The sequence below is a fragment of the Anopheles merus genome, chromosome 3L, assembly GCF_017562075.2.
Source record: "Anopheles merus strain MAF chromosome 3L, AmerM5.1, whole genome shotgun sequence".
NCBI lineage: Eukaryota > Metazoa > Arthropoda > Insecta > Diptera > Culicidae > Anopheles > Anopheles merus.
The window spans coordinates 19,879,929-19,903,111 of NC_054085.1; the positions used below are offsets into that span (position 1 = coordinate 19,879,929).

Genomic DNA, 23,183 nt, shown 5'->3' on the forward strand with positions numbered 1-23,183 from the left:
TTAAAGACTGAACAAGCTTTTACATTCAAATGATCGTTGCAAAAATAGAGCCTAGTGGCGAGAAATGAATATTCCATGTTATTTGGGAATATTTAAACGTATCTCTTGTATACTGTAGACAACTGATTATAGGCGTTCAACATCCAGAAGCAACCATTTAAACCCCGAAATTTAAGATACACAAATTGAGAACAGCTGACATTAAGCCTAAACCAATTACACCTTAGGAGATATGCTATTTCACACAAAGCTACATTTAGTTAAGCTTGTAAGCTTGAATAACTTCAGGGATTCTAACAAATAGTCCCTAAATTCTAATGCGAAAAGTGAGATAAACTTTAACAAGAAGATATTAAATTATAAAAATAACACGACCAGGCAATATTAGAATAAAAACAAAAAAGTTTGCTTTTAGTTTGTCCCAAAAAGCTCTCATGAAAATAGGACTACATAGGAGGAAAATACATCTTCCTTTGCTATTCTACAAAAGTTAAGATTTCAACAAGCTTACATTCAATTCTTCACTAAGCATATTGAAATCACGAATTTAATTACTTCAGTCAATACGATTCAACAATCCACTGTTTGTTGTTTCATGTAAACGTTTTTTGCCCAGTTCGGCATGCTTATGATCAACTACAATCTTCTTACTTGATTAACCGTCACCATTTTTTTTTAACCAAATTTTGTTTCAGATTAGATAGCCAGGCATCTATTACTAATCGTACTGATTATTTTGCAATAAAACCAAAATTATGGCTTTTGAAAATAAAAATAAAACCACAAACAACATAAGCAACAGTAGCTGAGTAGCCTGCAATTAATTTCATTACATTGATCTCCTAATTCAGGCATTTTGTGACTAAATACTTCATCACATTGTATTCAAGGTTGGCCATCACAGTTTTGCCCTTTCTTCGAAGTAATTAAAGATCTTGAATTGACACCCTAACGTACCTCTCCTGTTCATCTTCGCTCATCTAATACCATTGTAAGCAATAAACGAAAGCCAGAATCCAACCTAAACACGCACATGTTTGCCGTGCGTGTCGTCAAACGATAATTTGCTGCTCGTTATTCGCTCGTACTGACAAAAAACAGCTTCACCAAACCTCAAAGTTGGTACGAATCGTCATTGTCATTGAACATACAGCAAACACCACAGCGAGACAACCGAAACAAAGACAACCGAAACAAACGTACAAAAACGAGGAACTTCATGAAAAATCACAACCACGACCGCGACGATGCATCTGCATGTGCATCTTTTCCCTGTTCGCTTGCTCGCTGTTTCCCGTTGTCGTCATTGTCGTTAATCTGACTTTCAAATCCACTCCTCCCCGTGTAACACACATCTCAGGGAAAGATCCGCTTAAGAACCACACGTTCGCGCTCCCATTCGTTACGGTGCAGCGTCGTTAAGGATGCACCACACAACCAGCAAAACTTCCGATCCGGTTGATGATTCACGCTTATTAAGATTTATGCGCGTGCTCTCGGTTTCACACGTGCGGCAGCAGCCCCACCATTCGACACACGACATTGACGACGCTTTGATGATAAGCTTCTTCAACAACCTTTCCCGCCAATTCCAAACGCCAATTGGTCGTGTGCTCGCGTTTTTGTGTTTAACACAGCAAACAGGCGGCTTCTACAAACAAGATTGCGCACTTTTGAGGATTTGTTTTGCAAAGCCTCATCAAAAGTCCGTTGATCTTAGTGTCTGTGCATCTGTACGAACACGTTCCGGTGCAGCTTGCAAACCAAAAGGGTCACCTTCTCATTCGCCGCCCCGGAATCGGGGATATCTCATTCGGCGGATATTATGTTCCAAGAAAGAAAGATTTCAACCTTCCTCGCACACTTCTGGAATAATGATGCTGCCAGAGGAGTTGGTGTTCTTTTGACCCTGAGGAACATATACCTTTTACTGACGTCGTGTTTGGCGTGAGGTTTTTTCCTTAAATTCTCCAAATTCAAACTCCTCTTCAAAGACACACACACACACAGACCAACAAACACAGCATTTTCGGTGCGTAGGAGAGATGATGTTATCCTTCCCGACGAATGCCTGTGGAGTTCATGACAAAGCAACGCAACAGACTCTCGCGATCAGCAAGACGCACACGCGACGACGCGAACACCAATTTCGATTTCATTCCAGCTGGGGAACACGTCTCCTTCTAATCGCTAACCGTCCGCACGGCATAAAACCCCGCAGGCATGTTCCCGAAATGAAAACGAAAGACAAAAAGGCAACCCTCATCCGCGGTTGCGCTTTTGCTTGCGCTCGGAGGCACCTGGTCTGCGCCAGGAAGGCAAAAGGAACCGGTTTTCGGGAGCTTGTGCTCAGCAGTACGCTTCGTTCTTTTTTTTGCGCCTGAACCTTAGACCTTAGATACTGCTGCCCTGCCCCGCTTAGACGTGCCGTCGCTTCCTTCAGTTTTAAGCAACTCGCTGGGCTTTTCGGAGGAACAGGTTTCTTCTCTGTCTCTGTCTCTATCTCCCATCTTCTGCATATTCTGGTAGCGAATGGAACGGGGGTTTCACTGCGGTTCTCCACCGAATGGCCAACGCGTTCTGTGTTGAGCTGAAAACCGTTCCTTGGCTTCAAACTACCGGAAGCAGCTATCGGAGGTTGTTTTTTGCTTCTTTGTTTCTATTGATTGTGCTTCTTTTACAGGCAGATCGATCGTGCCTAATATGCCGAACGAACGAGGTCAACTCGAACAGTCTGCCAGTTTTGCGCCACATCTACACACACCACACCGTGAGGTTCGTTTCCAGGGGGGAAGACTTCCGACCTAAAATAAAATGGAACTCAGGCTAATCGAAACCTGAAGTTACTGTTGCGAAGTGCAGATATGCATAGTCGAACCCGTATCACCCCTGATGCGCTCCAGGGTAGGTAGGTCCAAGGTTAGAAAAAAATGGACTCAAAAAGGCAGCACCAACAAACCTGCACCACAGCAAGAACAAAGAAGCGATCAATCGATCGCTACGGGTTTTTTTAACTCCAGAGCTACTCTTAAATAAGATCTACTGGTTCCACGGGGTACGTAATGTAACCCAAATATGCAAAAAGGGGACTAAAAGGCTTAACCTATCCCCCCGCATCATCACACGCACAGCTCCGCTAAATGGAGCTTTTCCAAGCGGAAACGAAACTAAAACCAACTATCTCCACCATCACCGTCTCCTGCCACACCCCTCTCTCCAAGAAGAAGGGTTTGGGGCGTTACAGTTCAATGAGTTTTTCTTTAAACAAAAAACAACCACCACTTCAGAAACCACCGTAACCGGGTGACTTACATCGAACTGTCTGCTGCTCGGTTCATCGGTGTATGTTGCTGCTGCTGCTGCATGTGAAGAAGCGAAGCGCGAGCGAAACCTTCACACCGGTAATGTGCCAGACGGAACCAAAAAAAAGGTAGTTTAGTATACGCTTGAAACTGATGTTAGTTTTTAGGCGGCGAAAAGCAAATTATATGCTTCACAGCTTGGTATTTACCACGTGATGGATCTGTGGTTCGGCAGGAGGGAGCCACCATGGAGTCATAGGTATCTAAATAGCTTGGGAACGATCAAACCATCTGTCTGAACGGTTTTTTGGAGAAAGACGTTGCGAGCGTGTCCTATATTGTATGTTCTAGTTTTGTATTTCAAATAAACTATTATATTGCAGATGTTGTGTTGACCCCTGAAGGTTAGAAGAAACAAATGATCCAATCGTGGGTAGTGCTAGTCGGACAGGATCCTTTTCTTACAAGCATACACATTAACACCAATTGAATTCTTCATGAAGTCATGCTATAATCTCATCAAATGTCAAAATCAACATAAACTTGATAGAAGACACATTCTATAATGATCTTACAGAAGGAGATGTTCACACACACAAACCTAACAAAATTCATTAAATTCAACAAAAAAATTAATTGGAGAAAGAATGTCTTAACTTTTTGGAGCTTGGATGGCAATCCCAATGCCCAGAACTCAAAGAGGTCGAGCTAGTACATCCCAGGAAGGAATCGATTGCAATCTAGACTGTTCTCTCGTAGCAAGCCTAGATAAACCTAACTTAGACCACCAAAATCGTTATTCTGAAGAACTACCAGAAGTATTATGACGTACCAGAGAAGGATATTCTGAAGATTTTGAAGTTTCAGTTATCAGATATCAAAGACGCAAAACAATATGGTATAGTTTCTAATTCTAACTCTTCTAACTAACTAACTCTTTCGACTTTTTAATTTCTTGAATTTCTAACAAAGTAGTTAAATCAATCAAAATATCATGTATTATCTGTTTATGTGTTTTATGTGTATTATGTGTAGAGCTCTCCAGAAACGACGAAGTTATCCATATTGATGATGAGAATAGTGTATGATGCAATAAACCAATGACAAATCTACTGCCTACCCCAACTTGATTAGTGATGTCTTGAGTCAAATGTCAACATTTAATGTCCGCTATTTAAAAACAAAATTTTTAGATCGATTTCATTTAGCTTAGGATAGGTCCTTAGGAATAGGAATTAGGATTCTTGGCAAGAACTTGCAAAGGGACTTTTGCACTAAATCTACGGTAAACATATTTAGATCGTCAGAATATACTTATTTCTGCTTGATGTAGATGTATAGGATGAAAATGTTTTATACGTTGAAGAAGAGATTAAAATTTAAGACCAATCTGTTATTATGTTTATTAAAAAAAACACATTGTATATTAATCCTACTACTTTATTGAATCAATCAAATTAAGAAGTGTTACCTTTAGTATCTAGAGTGCATTAATATTCTTAGCTCACCTTCATTTCGACCGTCCTTATTTTGTAACCGGTCACCATTGATTAAAAGGCCTATTACCAGGACCGAAACATACGCACCTAAAAGGTTATTTCACCATCCTTTCGCTCCCGTTCGCCAAATTACAACACCCGTCCCACGGTTCACATTTGTCACCTCCAGCACACCAACAAAGGCGGCAAATTGACAAACGCTGTACCTACTCAATCTCACCCAGGTACTACTGTGACTGTCCATGCGCAAAAGAATCGATACAAAACATATCGCCCGCTTCTCCCCGGGACCCGTTGTGCATAAATTGTGTGACCGAAGAGGAGGTGAGTGGCAAATTTTTCAGCATCGCTGGCTTCGCACACAGAGCGAGGAAAATCAAATTCGGTCGGATGCCACCGTTTCGTTTCGGTGATGGGAAAAAATACCTTCCGTTTTCGGTTTCTACGTACCCTCCTCTATCGATGAAACACACAAAAGCATCGATATTAACGCCATCTCCCCCTCGGTACACACACACAATGGACAGCAATACCACCGCCGAACCGAAGGACGATATATGTGTGCTGACAGATTTCATCCGCTCGGATTCAGCTCACCGATTTATTTCCATTCCATTCCGGCTGTGCCAAATGTCCAACGTTTTGTGTTGTCAGCTGCCAAAACACCTTTCCAAACAAAAAAACTTGGCTCTTGGCTCGAAACACTCACAATCTGTCATGTAGTTTTGTATGGTTCGATTGTGTAGCGTTCGGCGGGTGACATAAGCACCACCGTTTTGTCGCCGTTGATCGCCAAATTGTGTCATTGTCATAGTTCGGTAAACATAAGATGCTCCTCCCTTGCCCCGCACAGATTCCGATCATACCGCACTCCAAGCTGGTTCGGTTTTTAATTTTCAAATTCATAAATGAACGAACGTTAGAGTGAAACGGAGACAAAAAATACACTTCCTCACTGTGCACGATATGGCAAACAGAAGCTCAAAACGACCAAACAGTTTTTTTTCGTTCCTTTGTCGCATTCATTTGCATATGATTTTGACACGGGAAAGAAGCAAATGACGAGAACGACGACCATTGCGTGTAAACCGCTGTTACAAGCCACCCGCGGCCGTTGTGTGTTTGCTGGATGACGTTTGGGGAATATACACGCGCGCGCGCGCCTCTATGCTAATGTCGCTCTCCTCCTGTACCGGGTCGGAAAAAAGGTGTGTCTCAAGTCGCCCCTTAACACTTCGGGCTCAAGAAGTGTGTGCCTTTTTATGAATGAATATTAAACATCACAATGACAACGGATCGGATCGTGCGGTAAAAGCTGTGTTGTTGTGACGTTCATTACAAACGAAAAACAGGATTTTTACAACAGAAATGTTGACATTATTTGAATCCGATTTGTAGATTGTATAATAAGACGGCAAAAAAGTCCAAGGGTTTTCCGAATCACTTTTCAATGTAAACACAACATCACCACCAGGCAAGAGATTTTTGAACAATAAATTTGATTTCGTCGACAGTACATTTTCAATTTTTCCGCATGTTTTTCAACACGCCACACTCTGAGGATTGAACTAGTCAGCATCTTTACACGACAGCGCAACATTTCAGTTTGTTATAAACAAATGTTCTTAAAGATCTGGGTATTTTTACAGATCTGATCCCAAGAATGCGTAAAATTTTGTTTAATGACTCACAAACCACAACAGACAATAGTGAAGCTTTTTACTATTAACAAATTAACACTGCAGGGTTTTTTGAGTAAATTACCGATGCAAATACAATATACAAGAGATGTTGAAAATCATCTTGCAAATGATTAATTATGCTGTGCTAGAAATTGACTCGAAAAATCTCGATTTTACATAAATTGCAGCGAAAACTATCTCAATTTTATTGCCTAAATATGATATCTATCTTGAAAAGATGCACCTTCAAACCCCTGTAAAAACGTAGGTAATCCGGCCTGTGACGTTTGACGAAAATCATTTGGAAGAAATAGAAATTTATTGTAATGAACCGGCGAACGGCGAAAACACTGATCATGTTGATCTGTCGAAGTCTTTACAGGGTTTTACAAGTCAATTTCAAATGTAAACATCATTTTTCACTGCTTGCGAGATATTTTCCAACTGCAGTGACGTATTGCACTTACATCACAATACATTTTCATTTATTCCGCATGATTTTCAACATGCCATCAGCAGGACTGAGTTTGACAGTTCCTTGTAATGTGTTGAAAATCATGGGTAAGAATTGAAAACTTATTGTGATGCCAGAACTCTGTATTATGGGGTTCGTTACATTCCCTCCTAACCTAATTTTAATATTGGATTGACTCTAAATACTCTAATAGTCTTTTTCTGGAATGCATCAGAGTGTCATTACGCTCGCTATAAAATAAAGACAAATGACTATGATAAGATGTACTACATTTTATGTAATCTACTCTTAAATGTGATAACGTTAATAGTGTTTCCTCACTTAATGCACACAACAAAAACAGCCTCATTAATTTCAAATCCATTTGCTGAACTACTACCGATTGCCAATGGGGCCTTTCTCTTCCAATAGCCTCAGATACCGATACATACCAGGTGTTGCCACCGAACGGCGATCACCTTAAAGTGCAGGGCCCCGTCAAGAGAGTGTGCCATTCGTTCGGATGACTTAGATTTCATCGGACGGGTTGACTTGCACTTCCGCAGCACATGACTGCATCCGGCATTTGCCGAACTGGCGGCATGCCGCACAGATGTGGGAGGTCTCGGTTGACTAACCATAAAAAACACCCCCTCCACTCCTCTCAAAAGTATCACCCCATGCACCAACTTGATTACAGAAATTCGATACCCCTTTTTCCGTTTCAGGACGACGAAGGTGACACACGACAAACTGGGACAGACAGACACGGAGGGGACCGTGACAGGAGAGTGTAAAGATAATCCACAATGCTCCAGCTGAAAGGCTTACGACCAGACATAGCGCACACACCAAAACTTCCGAATCGTCTCGCGAAGCCAAACCATGGCGTAATCGTAGTCACCATTCAACTCCTTACGCCGCTGGATTTGAAAATAACTACCAAAATAAAGAATCCAAACGAGAAACACGATACACGCGTCGTCTCTCCGTTGTTGATCAATAAATTTTTGGGGAATCGGTATGTGGCCAATGACAACACAACCCCGTCAAAAAGGGTATATTTCACCTGTTCCAAATTCGATCACCTTCTCGTGACTCATCTCTTGCGACCTGCCGCTGTTGTTGGCGATGGCTTGGATAGATTAGCACCTCCACGGTGAACGGTGGTGTCCTCAGAAAATTGATTGCAATTATGTATCGTTTCCAATTCAGTCGACAACAGGATGAACTTTCAGTGATATATTTGTGATGACAAGACAATCAGACAACGCGTCGTGCTTTTGAAACGGAATTGAATGTATCGCTTCGGTTTTTTATCGAATGCGAATGTTAAACAGTGTTTTTGATAGACGAAGATTTGATTGAATTGCTGAGAGAATTCTTTGTATGAAGTTTTTAGACACAACTTAGTTCTTAAAAAATCAATGCAACAATACAACAATTAAAAAAGACAAAACTGAAACAATTGTACCACAAACGTAATAAGGTTGAATCAATTTAAAGGATGATATTAACAAAACGACCAAATTAATTGGGCACTCAACTTTTTCGCAATAATTTACTAATATCATGGCCATTTTTCAAGCTATACTTACAATTTTGATACCATTCTATAGATATTTTTTCTGATCATGGATTTCTAAAGTGGAAGATCATATTTTGGACAATATTTTCAAAAATACCATAATTCAAAGTCAAACAAGTGTGAGTGAACTGAACTAATGAAGTAAGTGAGAGCCTCTTGTAATCTAACATTCTAATTCTAACATTTTTGTACGAAAGTATGGCCAAATTCAAACTCACAGGGTTTACCTAGCCAATCCGGCATCGTCAAAGCGTTATCCGTCGCCGTAAATACTTTTTCGGGCGACGTAAATCCTCAATTGGGCACTGTCATATCTATTCGGGCCTTATGAAGTACGAATCGGGCAAAGTACAGAATGAAAGCGTCCTACTCTTCAGGTTATCAAACCGGTGGCTCCGGTGGGTTTGATCCAATAAGATGTTTAAAAATACGTAGTTTGCGTGTTGTTTAACTAAGTATGTATTAATTTCAAATTGTCACTTGTGTTAATCATCAAAAATATTATATTATTTAAACAACGATATTTCAAATATAATCTGGAATTTTGCCAATTATATGATTTTAAATTTGATGATACAGAATTTGATATTTGCGAAAGCGTGTAAGTTAAAGGTAGCTAAATTTTAGCCCCATTAAACGTATTGCACAAGGGGAAAAAATGCTTAAATCAAATCAAAACGCATACAACGCCGACCACACAAATACTCGGCATGCAAATAATGCAATGCAGCCGGGAGTTGTCGCTGCCGTTTGCAAAAATGCAACGCCGGTGGAAATTAGATCAACATAAACGCATTCATAGCACCTCGTTAACGTCCCGCAGAGCTTCACTCCTTGTCCCCCAGCCCCTACAATTCATGGCCCCCTTTCCCCATCAGGCACGCCAGGTCACCTCTGGAGTTGTTGCTTTTGATCCATGTCCGCTAGCAAGCACTTTCACCGACACTGCCCCGTCCGCCGTCCCATTTCCAATCGGGCGCGTTAGGCGGACTCCAAAACACCCTATAAAAGGTGATCCCGCTCTCCCCCTCTTCCCCCTCCCATTCGCACTTACAGGGTTTACCTAGCCAATCCGGCATCGTGGAAGCGTTATCGGTCGCCGTAAAACCTTTTTTCGCGACGTAAACCCTCAATTGGGCACTGTCATTTCTATTCGGGCCTTGTGAAGTATGAATCGGGCGTAGTACAGAATGAATGCGGCCTACTCTATATTTTCTTGCTTTTTTGTTGTAAAACAATACTTTTTTGCGAGTAGTTTAACTGATCTGTAAGCAAATTCACTAGTTTGAAGTTAAATTTAAAATAAAAATGATTCAAATTCCTAATTTATTTTTTTTCAATTCAAGCCCGTACAATGCAATTTTATTTTATATTTTTAAAAAATATTACATGTTTGGTGATTAAATTAGGTTAATATTTTAAAATAATACATACTAAGTTTAACTACATGAAAACTACGCATTTTTAAACAACCTAATGGATCAAGTACACCGGGGCCTACCGATTTAACACCTTCACGAGTAGGACGCTTTCATTCTGTACTACGCCCGATTCATACTTCACAAGGCCCGAATAGAAATGACAGTGCTCAATTGAGGGTTTACGTCGCCCGAAAAAGTATTTACGGCGACCGATAACGCTTTGACGATGCCGGATTGGCTAGGTAAACCCTGTATGACACATTTCGGTGTCTCCCGTTACATACCCCGCCCCCCGCTCCCCTGGGGCCAATCTCGCCGGAAATGGTGAATCAAGTGTCAACATAAAAGCAGTCACACATACACCTATATATATATATACATTGGTTGACAGAAACGGCTTCTACCTCACACACAGCCACACAACCAACAACACAGGCACTCGATGCAGCGAAACGGGAACCGATCCGATTTAATAGCGTCGAATGACTGTGACCTCCTCTTCCAGTGCCCTTTTCCCTATTTGGGATACGCTAACGGCCTGGCGGGCTGCTGGTGCAACGTGTGAGCGGCGCGCATGTAAATTTTCCATCCAAAAAGGTGTCATTTATCAGGAAAAGTGGTTAGCATAGTTGCACAATGGATAGAGAAAAAGTTTCCTTTTTTTTTAGTTTTCATTCATTGATTACAAGCATTTTTTTTTTCGCTTAATCTAACATTCAATATCTTAAATGCTTTTGCATCACACGAGAGAGCATACACACGCACCATTTGCCACCAAAAGGGGTCCCCCTCCATTAGAGGGCATCGATGTTGATGAGTGTGATGCGTTGAAAAGGTGCTTCTCCCATTCGCTTGGCGCATGTTTTCCATCAGCGCCTCCCGAAAGGTTGTCGAGACTTAATTTATGTTAAAAATATGAGCAGTGATCTTTGACATCGTTCATCCGTAGGGGGGTGGGTTGGGATGGCAAATGATGAGATGAGATGATGAAAGAGAACGATGGTGGAAAAATGGCCGAAGAGCTTGCCAGTTATCTAACGCCCGCGATGAATGGTTGAAGATTACCCGTCGAAAAAGAGTGGATAAAGCTTTTTTATGATGAACGGAAATAAAAATAGCTCTAAAATATATTTAAACCTAGCGGGGTCAACTTTTATCCAGCGGTCTTTTATAAGGTAGTGAAACTAATCGAATCAAGTTGATTTTCGTTGGCATTATTTTTGTTCCTTCCTTGACGTCGTAACTAGTGCTGGGTTTCATGAATCTTTCGTTGAGATTCATTCGTATGAATCTTCCGTGATGAGTGATTCGAATCAAGAGTCTAATCTTCAAAGATTCATCATGCAAGATTCATGGATTTTCAAAGAATCAATAATATCTAATGATTCACAAATCTTCAAAAATTCACGAATCTCTAAAGATTCACGAATCTTCATAGATTCATGAATCTTCGAAAAATCATGGATCTCTAAATGTTCATGAATATCTAAATAGATCTCTAAGGCTCTAAGGTCTATTAAAATTCATATATCAACAGGGATTCATTAATCTTTAAAGATCTATGATTTCCAAAATATTGAAATTGATATTTGAGACTCATGAATCTTTCCAACCGCGATAGTTGCATTGAATCATTCCAAAGATTCAATCAGATCCATTAATCTGAATCATATTTACCCAACACTAGTCGTAATGTCCTACGCAGGTGCATGCCGGTCTTGTCTAGACGCCCAAGGCTTTACATCCCGATAATTTTGAGACTAGAAATCATTTTGCAAGATGATTTTAGACAACACAGATATGCCTGTGTGTTTAACATTATTTTAAACATATTTTTACACACTTTGTTTTCAAATATGGAAAATGTAAGAGTTAGTTTTGCGAATTAGTTAGAATTGTTGGAGAGTTTAACGACACTAGCCAGTCTTTTTATATGGAGTTTAACAGTTGGTGACTGAAATCATGTCAAGAACCCATACAAAACTACACGGGAAACTATCCAGATACCTTAGATTTTCATACTAGATTATCTTAACGTGAAAATAAACGGTAACAAACGCCGATTCGTCGTAGGCTCCATCAGGTAAGCTCATCTGTGATTTTTATTATTATGATTACTTTTAATTTTGTTGCTGAAACATACATTTTGTCAAGAAAAGTTAAAAACTGTTGGATTATATATTTTTGAAATTTATTGAAATTGCTTGTGGCAATACGATCGATAGAGAAAATCTAATATAAATAACTGTAGCTTCCCAATTCCAGTCCTGAAGAACATACCACAAAATACCAAATCAAAAGAGCCCACTTATCACGGCACACAACTCTGTCAGTGGCATTATGACAATGGAGCACAAAATGCTGATTTGCTTCCGGTAGCGCCGCCGACCGATCGACGAAGCCCAAAAAGTGTTCGAAACACGATTGGCTCCAAAAAAAAAAACGGATGAACAAAACGACACCCCGAAACTACTGACTGTCTCAAGAAGCTGACCGTCTGGGACCAAATATGGTCCGGTAGCATTCAAACGTGTGTGTGTGTGTGTGTGTGTGTGTGTGTGTGTGTGTGTGTGTGTGTGTGTGGTGTGTGTGTGTGTGTGTGTGTGTGTGTGTGTGGTGTGTGTGGTGTGTGTGTGTGTGTGTGTGTGTGTGTGTGTGTGTGTGTGTGTGTGTGTGTGGTGTGTGTGTGTGTGTGTGTGTGGTGTGTGTGTGTGTGTGTGTGTGTGTGGTGTGTGTGTGTGTGTGTGTGTGTGTGTGTGTGTGTGTGTGTGTGTGTGTGTGTGTAGGGTTTTATTTATTTGCTAAACCGAGCATTGCCCAATCGTAGCGATAAACAGGCCTGCTGTGGGAGCCCATTCCATCGTGTATTGTTGACCCTTTGGCACAACGACACAACAATTACCTCCCGTGCAGGAATAGGCTGATCTTCAAACAAATTTCACTCTCTTTCGCTCTCTATCCCTTTGCTCAATTTAAAAGAAAAATGCTTTCTTTGCTGCTATGTATGTTATAGCCAACCCCCACACACGGCCACAATCGGGACGGTTGATTGGTAATGAAATATATTTGGATAACAGCCACTGCATACTGCCGCATGTTTTGGTGCTGTCGGGTCACACACAGACAGAGACAAGCACCCATATAAGCGTTACAATATCGGCGGAACCGTTTCGGAATCTACGGAAGAGGAAAAGCAAGCCCTTTTTCGGGTTTGTTTGGCTTATGATAATAAAAAAATGGAGTTTTTTTGTTGAAGCTTCTCATCTCCTTCTGGGAACGAATTGCGATAGTTTAGCGGTCCCTTGAGGCACGAAGATTACCACAAATGCGCGGTGGTACAGGAAGGGAGGGGCGCTTATGGGAAATTTATCTTCCCTGCAGTCAGAGTTTGCGATTAGCGATATTCGTTCGCTTCCTTGTGTTTGTATATCGCGCGCACTGGGGGCATCATGTCGTTGACAGGGGAAAATGATATTTTGGCTCCGTATGGGTTTCTGGCATTATCAGATGGGGTTTGTTAGGTTAAAGATAAGGCGTTTGGTGAAGCAAAAAAAGATAGCCTGAGCAAGAAAAAAATACAATTAAAATAAAACATTTACATAACTAGTGAAATAAAAAAAGGGTTCAAGTTTATTTTCCAAAATTATTCAAATGGCATAACCCAAGTGCATTTAAATTTTATATTTGTGCGCTAGAGTGAATGAAAAAAAAGAAAAAAAAGATCGGTTGTAAATTATTTATTTAACATTGTAATAATGAATGAGCTGCTGATGTTTACACTCCCGTGAGCCTGCCCCAAACCGTACATTGATCACGATTAAATGCGTAATTTAAAACGAATTGCCAGTTCCAGCGTATGATAACGTCACGGCCGATGTACACAAAAAAGGGTAAAAATGCATTTTCCAACTGAACTATGACTCATCAATATTAAATGAGATTTAAAAAAAAACATGCGAAAAACACTCGCTGCCGTACAACACCGTAATGACTTCATCATTCTACCTTGGAACACACACAGGTACAGACGGTCGACAAAAATCAATTCCCATCTCGTTGTGTAGGTTCGATGTAGATTGAGTGCGGTTGCAGTTTACTTGAATGTGCAATCTGCCCCTCCATAGCTTCATCATGCTTCCAAAACGTTAAACATGGCGCAGAGCAGATCGATTTGATTTTAATTCCACCGTTTTTTTTTACGTTTTTTTCCTATTTGCTCTACCTTACTGTATCCATCTAAGAAAGTTAACGACGAGGAAGTAAAACCAAACCATCATGGAAGGAGAGTGGAAGACGGGGCACTATGTGCCGAGTGAGATTCGTGATAACTTTATGAAATGCAATAGGAAAAAAGCGCATCCCCGCAATTACACAATCCACCGCACTGGGCACGGCAGCGCCGACGACGGCAAAGACGGTTCGCGCCCCACTGATGCACACACACACACACACACACGGACAGTGCTCTCGCGAAAAGCAATTATCTCAATAACACGGTTCAGTAAATATTCATTTCTCCAATTATCCCCCCTGCTCCGTGATGATAGATCATGCGCCCGGTGCTTGCGCCCGGACACCCCTGGACACACGGAGCGCGGGGCAGCAGCGATAGTATTATAGCCGAACGCCATGCGATGAGCCGTGATAAACACACTCGCGCCCCAATCATATTGGCACGATGCCGTTACGCGGTTTAAATCCACCGCCCGGCGATAATCCTTGCATCATATCAAAATGTAAGCGAAAGATGCGAAGTGTGCAAGCAAAAAAATAATCAAACAACCCCTAAAAGAGGAGCAGCGAAGCCAAAATCGCAATCACCTCTTATCGGGTAGGTGTGTGCTTCATAGGGGGAGAAGTGGAGGTTATATCTCCGCGCCGAATAAGGTGAATTTTGTACTGAATTCTACGAAACCAACGTCCCAAAAGGGTTCAAGTTCAAAGAGCTTTGAGATAAACGATTTATGGATCACAAACTTTCAATTCTTCCCTGAAAAAATAGGGACATACAATAAACATTGTTGCAATATTCGCTTTTATTCAACCGACGCTAGAGTCGTCACGTTCTCATAGCCGCGCGGAGAAAAAAAAACAAAAAACGATGTCTGACAACTTATCAATGAGAATGCATCGACGCATGATATCATCGTTTCCCTTGGCTTTTTTTGTGTGTGCAACACGAGCTGATTGTGCAAATTGCTTGCAGTTAAGCTTCGGCTTATCGGTGCCCCAGCTGCGAATGACGAACGTTGGAGCTGGGGAAAAAGGTTAGGTCATCAAAATAAAGTACAGTAAAAAGTAGAATTCGAATTATAGAGGTTTAGAAGAGAAACGTATTGCCTTCACAGAAAATTGAAAATGTAAAACACTCTTTAATAAGAAAAAATGTATTGCATATAGCAGTAAAAACCATATTATTGCCGTTTTAACACTGTTTAGTACTCAGGATCAGAATTAGAGTGATACAATCATAAACGAGAGGATAAATGATCCAACGGAACAAATAGCGGTTTCAACCGCACTGAATAGGTTCTACTAAATAGCAGCATGCACAAGCGCATCGCCTTTTACAAAGCAGGACTGCGATAGAAATCTCATTTTCGAAAACGGATTAAATCTTTTTCCTCATAATAATAGTCCCTCACTTACAGAGGAGTTTGCCATCTTTTCAATGTTGCAAAACTGGTAACTGTAAAATGTCACTTGAGCCGTCCTATCGAAGTAGGAAATTGTGAATGTGTTACTACGGGTTTGACCCTAAATTGAGTATGAGATGTTGAAAACATTTTGGAGAATGGGAATATGATGTATATCCTCTCTATATATTCCGGGAAATCATTCAGTCAAAACTTGGCTTTTTCTGGACCTTTTACATTAATTTAGTAAATTCATACTAAACTGATTGACTATGAACACAGCCATCAACACAGTCAAAGCCTTTTTTCAGACCTCAATTTCATGGAAAGTGATAGGAAAATATGAATGTGAGGGGTTAAGAACCTCTTTAAGGGCATATTTTTAGGGTTAGAAAAAGATTTCTTTCAAAATTGATCATTAAATGCGATAGCAAATCATATTCTAAATTTGAGCTATCCTTCATATATTCACCACTGATTGAGATAAACATTGTGGAACATTAAGGATTGGAAGCAAACAAGACCCCGTTTTCTCACCAAACAAAACGGATTTCAGAATTCAGATGTGCTTCAATTTGTAGCTAAAGTTGTTCGACATTTACAAAAAGGCAGAATAAGAAGAACAAGAAGAAGAAGGAAAAAAACATTTGCCATACATCCTTGTAGTTCATGGGAAATAAAGATGCATTCTCAGCACGGTGTCACGGTACCTCAGGCCAGCCAGCCAGCATGAAGAATTCCTTCAAGTGCTTCGCTAATAAGTCCGGATCTTGCATTACAACAAATTCACACATACACTACACCGTCACCGCCGCCAGCACAAGGTCTCCCCCCCCTCCCGGAACGTATTTTGCGCGTTACGCGTTAAGAATCTGTGCACTCATCAACTTTTTTCGCTGATCTGCAGAGCCGGACCAACCTGACCGGTGCGCCGCATTTCTTCAAGGTAAAACCAATAAACGTCCCCAACATCGCACCAACTGCTAATGCTGTCTGAGTGTATGTGTGTGCGCACCCTCAAGGATACAGACACCTAAAAGAAAGAAACACTCACACAAACGCCCCGAGCTGACCCAGCTGCTGCTGCTGCTCTAATCGGGTTGTCCACCCGGTGTAGGCTCGGTGGACCGCATACGAAACCAAGTGCGTACCACCATCACCATCATCATCATCATCATCATCCATCGCGCGGTGGTGTGTCAGAGAGGAAATTATTATGTTGCTTCAGTGTCGGCGGCTCCAAGGGGCCACTCACTCGACTCCGCAACGGAATTGCCTTCAACTTTTTTTTTATTATTATGGATGCTGCTGGCTGGCAGGTTCGCGCGATCTGTCGAATACGATCACAGTCACATTACCCGGCCGACTCCAATGGGTTCGTTTTGGGGCAGGTGGTCGGGTCCCGGCAGACACCGAGTAAATGGCCTCCGGACGTGCAGCACACTACTGTTTGGTGCTGCTGCCGTGGGACGAATGCGCACGCGTACCGCTCAAACGTGTGATGCTGCGGAGGGAATCACACTACCACCACTACCAAACAGACACAGCGAAAGGTTAAAAGATGACGACAATGAGACGGATGGATGGATGGATGGATGGAAACACCGAGTGTGTGCCTGCAAAAATCTAGAAGAGCCCACTCAATTCCCGCCCGTCCGTAGACGGCTCGCTGGCGAAGGATGCTGCTGCTGCTAAGCGCGAGACTGGTCGTTGGCAAGACGACAATAACGACGATAATGCAGCCCCGAGACAAGACGTGTGTGTTATGCTGTGTTATGCGCCCGCTGCGAAGGGTTTTGCTCTCTATTTCCCCCATTTTAAGCTCATCGTTGCGACGACGGACGACGAAGAGACCGTTCGTGCACTGCACACACAGAATCTTCTCTCGTCGTCTTCATCTTCCGCGTCAGACAAACAGTCATTATCGCAACAATCTTACCCTGTGTGCTCTCCTTCCTTCCAATGCGTCTTCGCTGCAACTCATTGTGTGTTGGAGCCTTTTGCGGAAAACAGCATACCATAGCAATTGCATCTGCCGTAAGGTTTCTGGCTGTCTGTGTGTGTGTGTCTGTGTGTTGTCTGGGGAGTTTTCGGTGTGGACACGCCACAGAGGGATGCACTCTTTCGCAATGGAACCAGACTCGGGGAGGCAATGTTTACCCATCGGTGCACTTCGCTCCTTCTTAACTAGCAGACAGCAAGAGTGTGGGAGATGGGCGACTGTTTTGACGCAGCAGTTCAGTGGTTGATGATTTAGTCCGGTGTACAGTGGAAGTAGATACGTTTTAAAATAGATATCGGTTGACCTTTGAATAGGTGAAAATTTTGTTTTTTTCAGAGATGATTGACGCTATTTGTAGACGAATTTAAGCTTCAAAGCTAATTAAATTTATCGAAAATTTCAATGGAAATTCATTGGGCAGTTCTTTGTGTACATATTTCAAGATTATTTTGCTACTTTCGATTAGTACAGGAAGATAAATTTCTATTAAAAGCTTAGATCCTTTGATCTTATGACAGTAAGATCCTTTAAAACCTTTCAGATCCTTTAAAAAAGGGTGTTGAAGCATTAAATTAATCAGATTCTACTTCACAAACGATTATTCACACGAGGTAGCAAAAGAAAGCATTCGTGTTTCATATAAAATGCTTCCTAGCACTGGAGAGAGTTCGCCCCAAGATGAGTTTGCATCATTCCGTCTCTCTGTCAATACTTCCAAAACGCCTCAGGACACACTCCTCAATCCTTTCCTTTCATCGCGAGCGCGAACCAACTACAAACTCTACCGACACGAAGAACGGGACAGACCATGGTGACGGTGACCTTTGCGCTTCCTGCTTTTCGCACATCTCGCTACAGACTCCAATTAGAGAGTTATGTTTACGGCTGCCACGCTACGACACTGCGAAGGGGGGGAAGCACTTTTGTTCTCAACAATTTCCGGCCACAGCGCGATTTTCCTCCGCTGCAACCAACACCGTACCATTGCTCCACCGTTTGGGGTGCAGTTTTCGTCAAGTGGTGGAGAAGTTTGCGTAGAATGTCATCTCATCTCGAGTGGTTGGTGGACGCATTTTGTAGAGCAGGCGGCACAGCAGAGCATGGCATCACAGCTTACAGCTTAAAAAGCGAGAATATGAATTCCTATTCCGAGGATGTTGCTTCCTTCGCTTCAGTCGAAAAATTGCAACCCCAGCGGGAATGTTTTTACATAGTTGGTAAATATTTTTGAAAGCGAAGATGAAATTTTTAAATTTTTAGCTCATCAATTTTGAAAGATAGTCATAATACTCAGTAACAATTTTATGATATAACATGTAGAGCAACCTACTTATATTCTTTTGATGTAATAGAGGTCCTGTGCCTTTTGAATTCGTCTAGTCCATTCGTCTAGTCATTTCTAGTCTATTTTGGACATCAAATCAAATATTTATTAAAGAAAAAACAAATACTAAGGAACAATAAAAGCTAGGAAAAACATCTTTGATTTTGTATTTTTTGTAATTCATGAACTTTGAAGTAAAAATATTAAAAACATATGAAGAAACTAAAACACAATTATTAACTTTTAAGGAACTTTGAGCAGACTTCTCATGCATGTTATAGTATGCATAATGTCTTTGAGTGACTTGATTATTTAAGACAACGTTTTATACCGCATTGCTTAGAATTGCGAATACTTAACGCATTGTTGGCATGTCATATTGTCCAACTATTTAAAATTTAATCTGACATATCCCTGCATAAATCACTTATCCCAAGCACTAGAACCTATGCTTTTGAAGACAAAATTATTGATTTTACTCGAAACTTTGCAATCAAGAAATTGCTAGGATATTTTGATTCATATTCCGTACAGTTTGGAGCTCATGTTTCATATTACGAACGGTTTGGTTCAAATTCCGGACAGCCTCAAAAGTTCGTCTACTATCTTCACATTCACATACACACTACACTGTTTTAGTTAATCACTTCTTATAAGGTCCGAACAACCAATTTCAAAAATCAGAGCACAATATGATAAAAAACGCTGTTGTTTTCACGTTGATAATAACTTCTAAAAATTGATTCCGATAATTCAACGCATCTGGACCAGAGAAACCAGGAATTGTAGTGAAGTCGGCATTGGCCAGGGATTGGATATGAAGAAATTCAATAAAAACATGCTTTAAGTCCGGAGTTTGAAGCTGTCCGTAATTTCAATCAAACCGGTACCGTCTCTCATCATAAACAAATCCTCAAGGATACATTTTTTAAAACATATCAAGGACACTCAAGTGTCGTTAGAATCAAACACAATTGTAAAACGCAATGTAAAAGCATTCCATCAATTTGCATAATTCGGCAGACGATCAAGCCGATACACATTCTGCACAGATGCAAACTTGCAAACTAAGCAAAGCAGAAACTGAAACAAAAAAAAACCGGAAAGAAAAAGTGAAAACGACTACCGGCGAAAATGAGCAAAATGACAGTAGTGGTGAGAAGTAGAAAAAAAAAACATCAGAACACGAACACCACAGCAACTTTTTTTTGTTATTCGGTCGCTCAAGCCAGACGAGAAAATAGGAAAATCCCATTCACCACCAAAAAGGATCAGTCGCTCTCTCGCTCCCAAAACGGCGACGTGGTGAAAATGTACTCTCTCTCCTCTCTCTCTGTATTTTCCTTTACTTTTTCACCACCCAGGATACATTTTCACCTCCCCCGTTCCTAGCCTGCTTTGCTAGTTGGGAGTTAACAGTGAAACAAGTGCTCCGGCGCCCGGTTCCAATCTCGCAGGTCCTTGGCACTGCTTAAACGCACACAGCTACAGGAAGGATACCGTCCCGCAAAAAGGGGATGGACAAGGGTGGCTATGATTTTGCAGGAGAGAGTGAGAAAGAGAACAGGCGAGAGAGAGAGAGAGTGTTGCCGGCACTGGGAGAACCGCTGAGCAAACGAGAGGCAGAGAGAGAGAGAGAGAGAGAGAGAAACAAAAGTTGACACTAAAATATCGATCCGTCTGCAAATTTTCTCCCATGACACACGCACACACACACACATACACACCTGAAAGGACCGCTTTTCCCTGGTATGATGGGCAAGGATTTTCGGCTCCAATTTCGATCAGGGTTTGTGATTATACTTTTACAATTTAAACGAAAATAAAAGCTACATTTGTTCTTCTATTAAAATATAAAATCGAAAAATCGACCAAACAACTGCCCCATCCTTACCTTCTGAAAGTTCCAACTCGAGCTCGGCCAACTTTTCCCGGACATCGTCCGGGAGCGCCCCATAATCCACGCTGATGTCGCTCATCTTTGATCCGTTGCTAAAATACTCCCCCGAGAGGCTGGAGCGGGCGTTGGTGGGGGGTCCGATACGAAAACTGGGATGAAAAACCGGTCTCCACCCGCCGGTTGCCGTCACGAACGTTCTTCCCGTTCACCGTACAAACAGACACACACACACACAGAGACAGACGCAGTAACAATCGCACGCACTGAAACCCAGGCAACGCAGCACCGCACCACTTCCGGGTTGGTGATTTCCTTTTTTGCTGGGTCGCCCCCACAGACCGACTAATTTTTCATCCTTTCTACCGAGACCGGTTGAAACTTGCAGCACACAAGCACACACACACCAGGCAGCCGAAAGTGGGTGATTCACACATCCACACAGGCACACGCACCACCCGCAAAATCTTACTTATCGTTGCAGGTGTTTTTCCACACTTTTGCACCGCAGCAGGGAGGAAGTAATCCTTCTCGCCAATTTTTACACGCCTACACGGAACACGCACACACACACGCATACACACAAAACGCACACGCCCAACACACCCGTCGGGAGGCGGCCAGTTAGTACTGTGTATGTGCACACCGCCTCGCGTAGCTAATCTTTGATGCTGATGCTTTTACGAGCGGCAGCAGCAACACCACAGCACAGCACACAGATCTCTGGTGGTTGTAATCAACACGCGCGCAAAAAAAAAAACAACACGCTCAAACGCACTCGCACGCCACCAACACTGACACCGACTACCAACGGATGATGATCATCACAGCATCATCGCCACCGCACACACCACGCGCCTACTATTACTACTGGTACTCAGCAGCAACACACAACTGCAGCAGTGATTTGCACACCGCCCGCAAACGCATCCTTTTACCGCTTTCGCCCGCAACTTAGCGATGCTGGTGTAATATTCACACAACGCACACGAACACAGGACACACACGGGCACACGCACGCACTATTCTTTGCAGCTTTATTTCATTTTATCTTTTGCTGTGCGCCCTAATGCTCTCCCCGGCGGAGGAGACCCGCTTCCTCACACACACGCACACACACACACGCTCTATCTCGCTCGCTCTATCGCTGCTTCGCTGCACAACCTACAGGGCAGTGGGTTTCGTTCCGTTTCCCCCTGGGGTTGTTCACCACCGACCCCTACCGTACGGCATACTGCGATTGTGAGTGTGTCTGGGGAGGCGCGAAAGGCTCGCTTTACTCGCATCCAACCAAAGCCCACACAATAAAAACACGGGCACGCGCGCACCCCTTTGTTCCGGGGGCAAACACTGCAATTCACAACACTCTTTCAACGATTTTTTTTCAGCCTTCTTTCCAGCGGAACCACCGTGAGACAGTGACAGCGTCCGTCCGTCCGCCGTGAGGTTACCTTTTGAAATGAAACAAAACAAACAAACGGCACCGAACTGACAGGTACGCAGGGTGGAAAAATGGTCAAGATGTGCACAGTGTGGCGGTGAGCTGTTACCCATTTCGCTGTGTTTATGACGGCTGGTTGAGTACTGCTGTTCATTCCCTAGCTCGCGCTGACGTTTGAAGCGGAGAATTGAGGCGGCGCTCTGGCAGCAATCAAACACAATTACGACTCAAACAAACCCTACGTAGAATATACAAGAGGTGTCTACTTAGCGTTTGGCATGCTGCTATTTTGAGAATCAGTTTTACAAAAACCGTCGATATTTGTTTACAGGTAGCAGCTGCAATATAACATGGAAAATGCCGATTTATGAAGTGTAGTCACCGACAAACCGACGTGACACTTCGAACAAAATGAGCTTCAAAAGTTGTCTCCTTATTTCAAATGAAAATACGTTAAACACTAGCGCCATCGCACTTACAGGGTTTGCCTAGTCAGTTTCGAATGTAAACGTTGGTACAGGGAGTTCCAAGACAATTTCGAATGTAAACGTTGTTATTCACCGCGTGCAATATGGTTATCCACATCGATCTGACATTTCATTTCCATCATAATATTTTTTTTATTTCTTCAGCATGATTTTCAACACGTCTCAAGCTGTATTTTGTTTGACAGTTTTTTGTTATGTGTTGAAAATCATGTGTAAAAACTGAAATTTCATTTTGAACCTAAAACACCATTTGACAGATGTTGAAAAACATCTTGGAGCAGGTGAATGCTAATGTGCGCATTCGAAAGTGGCTTGGAAAAACTCTGTAATGTATAATAAAAACTGTGAAACCCTTTCCAGTTGTGTCCAATACCGTGCTAAACATGTTTATATTTTTTTTCAATTCCAATTTGGTAATAGCCCGCACAAGCCGGTTTAACAGCAAATAC

General features: G+C 42.0%; 1 protein-coding gene across 1 annotated transcript in view; it reads right to left on the reverse strand.

The window, feature by feature from the left end:
* Positions 1-22,275, reverse strand: part of LOC121600453 (disco-interacting protein 2) — a 138,674-nt gene extending 116,399 nt beyond the window's left edge. The window contains exon 1 of the mRNA XM_041929057.1: positions 20,803-22,275. Within this exon, the coding sequence (XP_041784991.1) occupies positions 20,803-20,887 (85 nt within the window). The 5' untranslated portion in view covers positions 20,888-22,275. The remainder of the gene's footprint in view (positions 1-20,802) is intronic.
* Between the last annotated feature and the right edge of the window lie 908 nt (positions 22,276-23,183).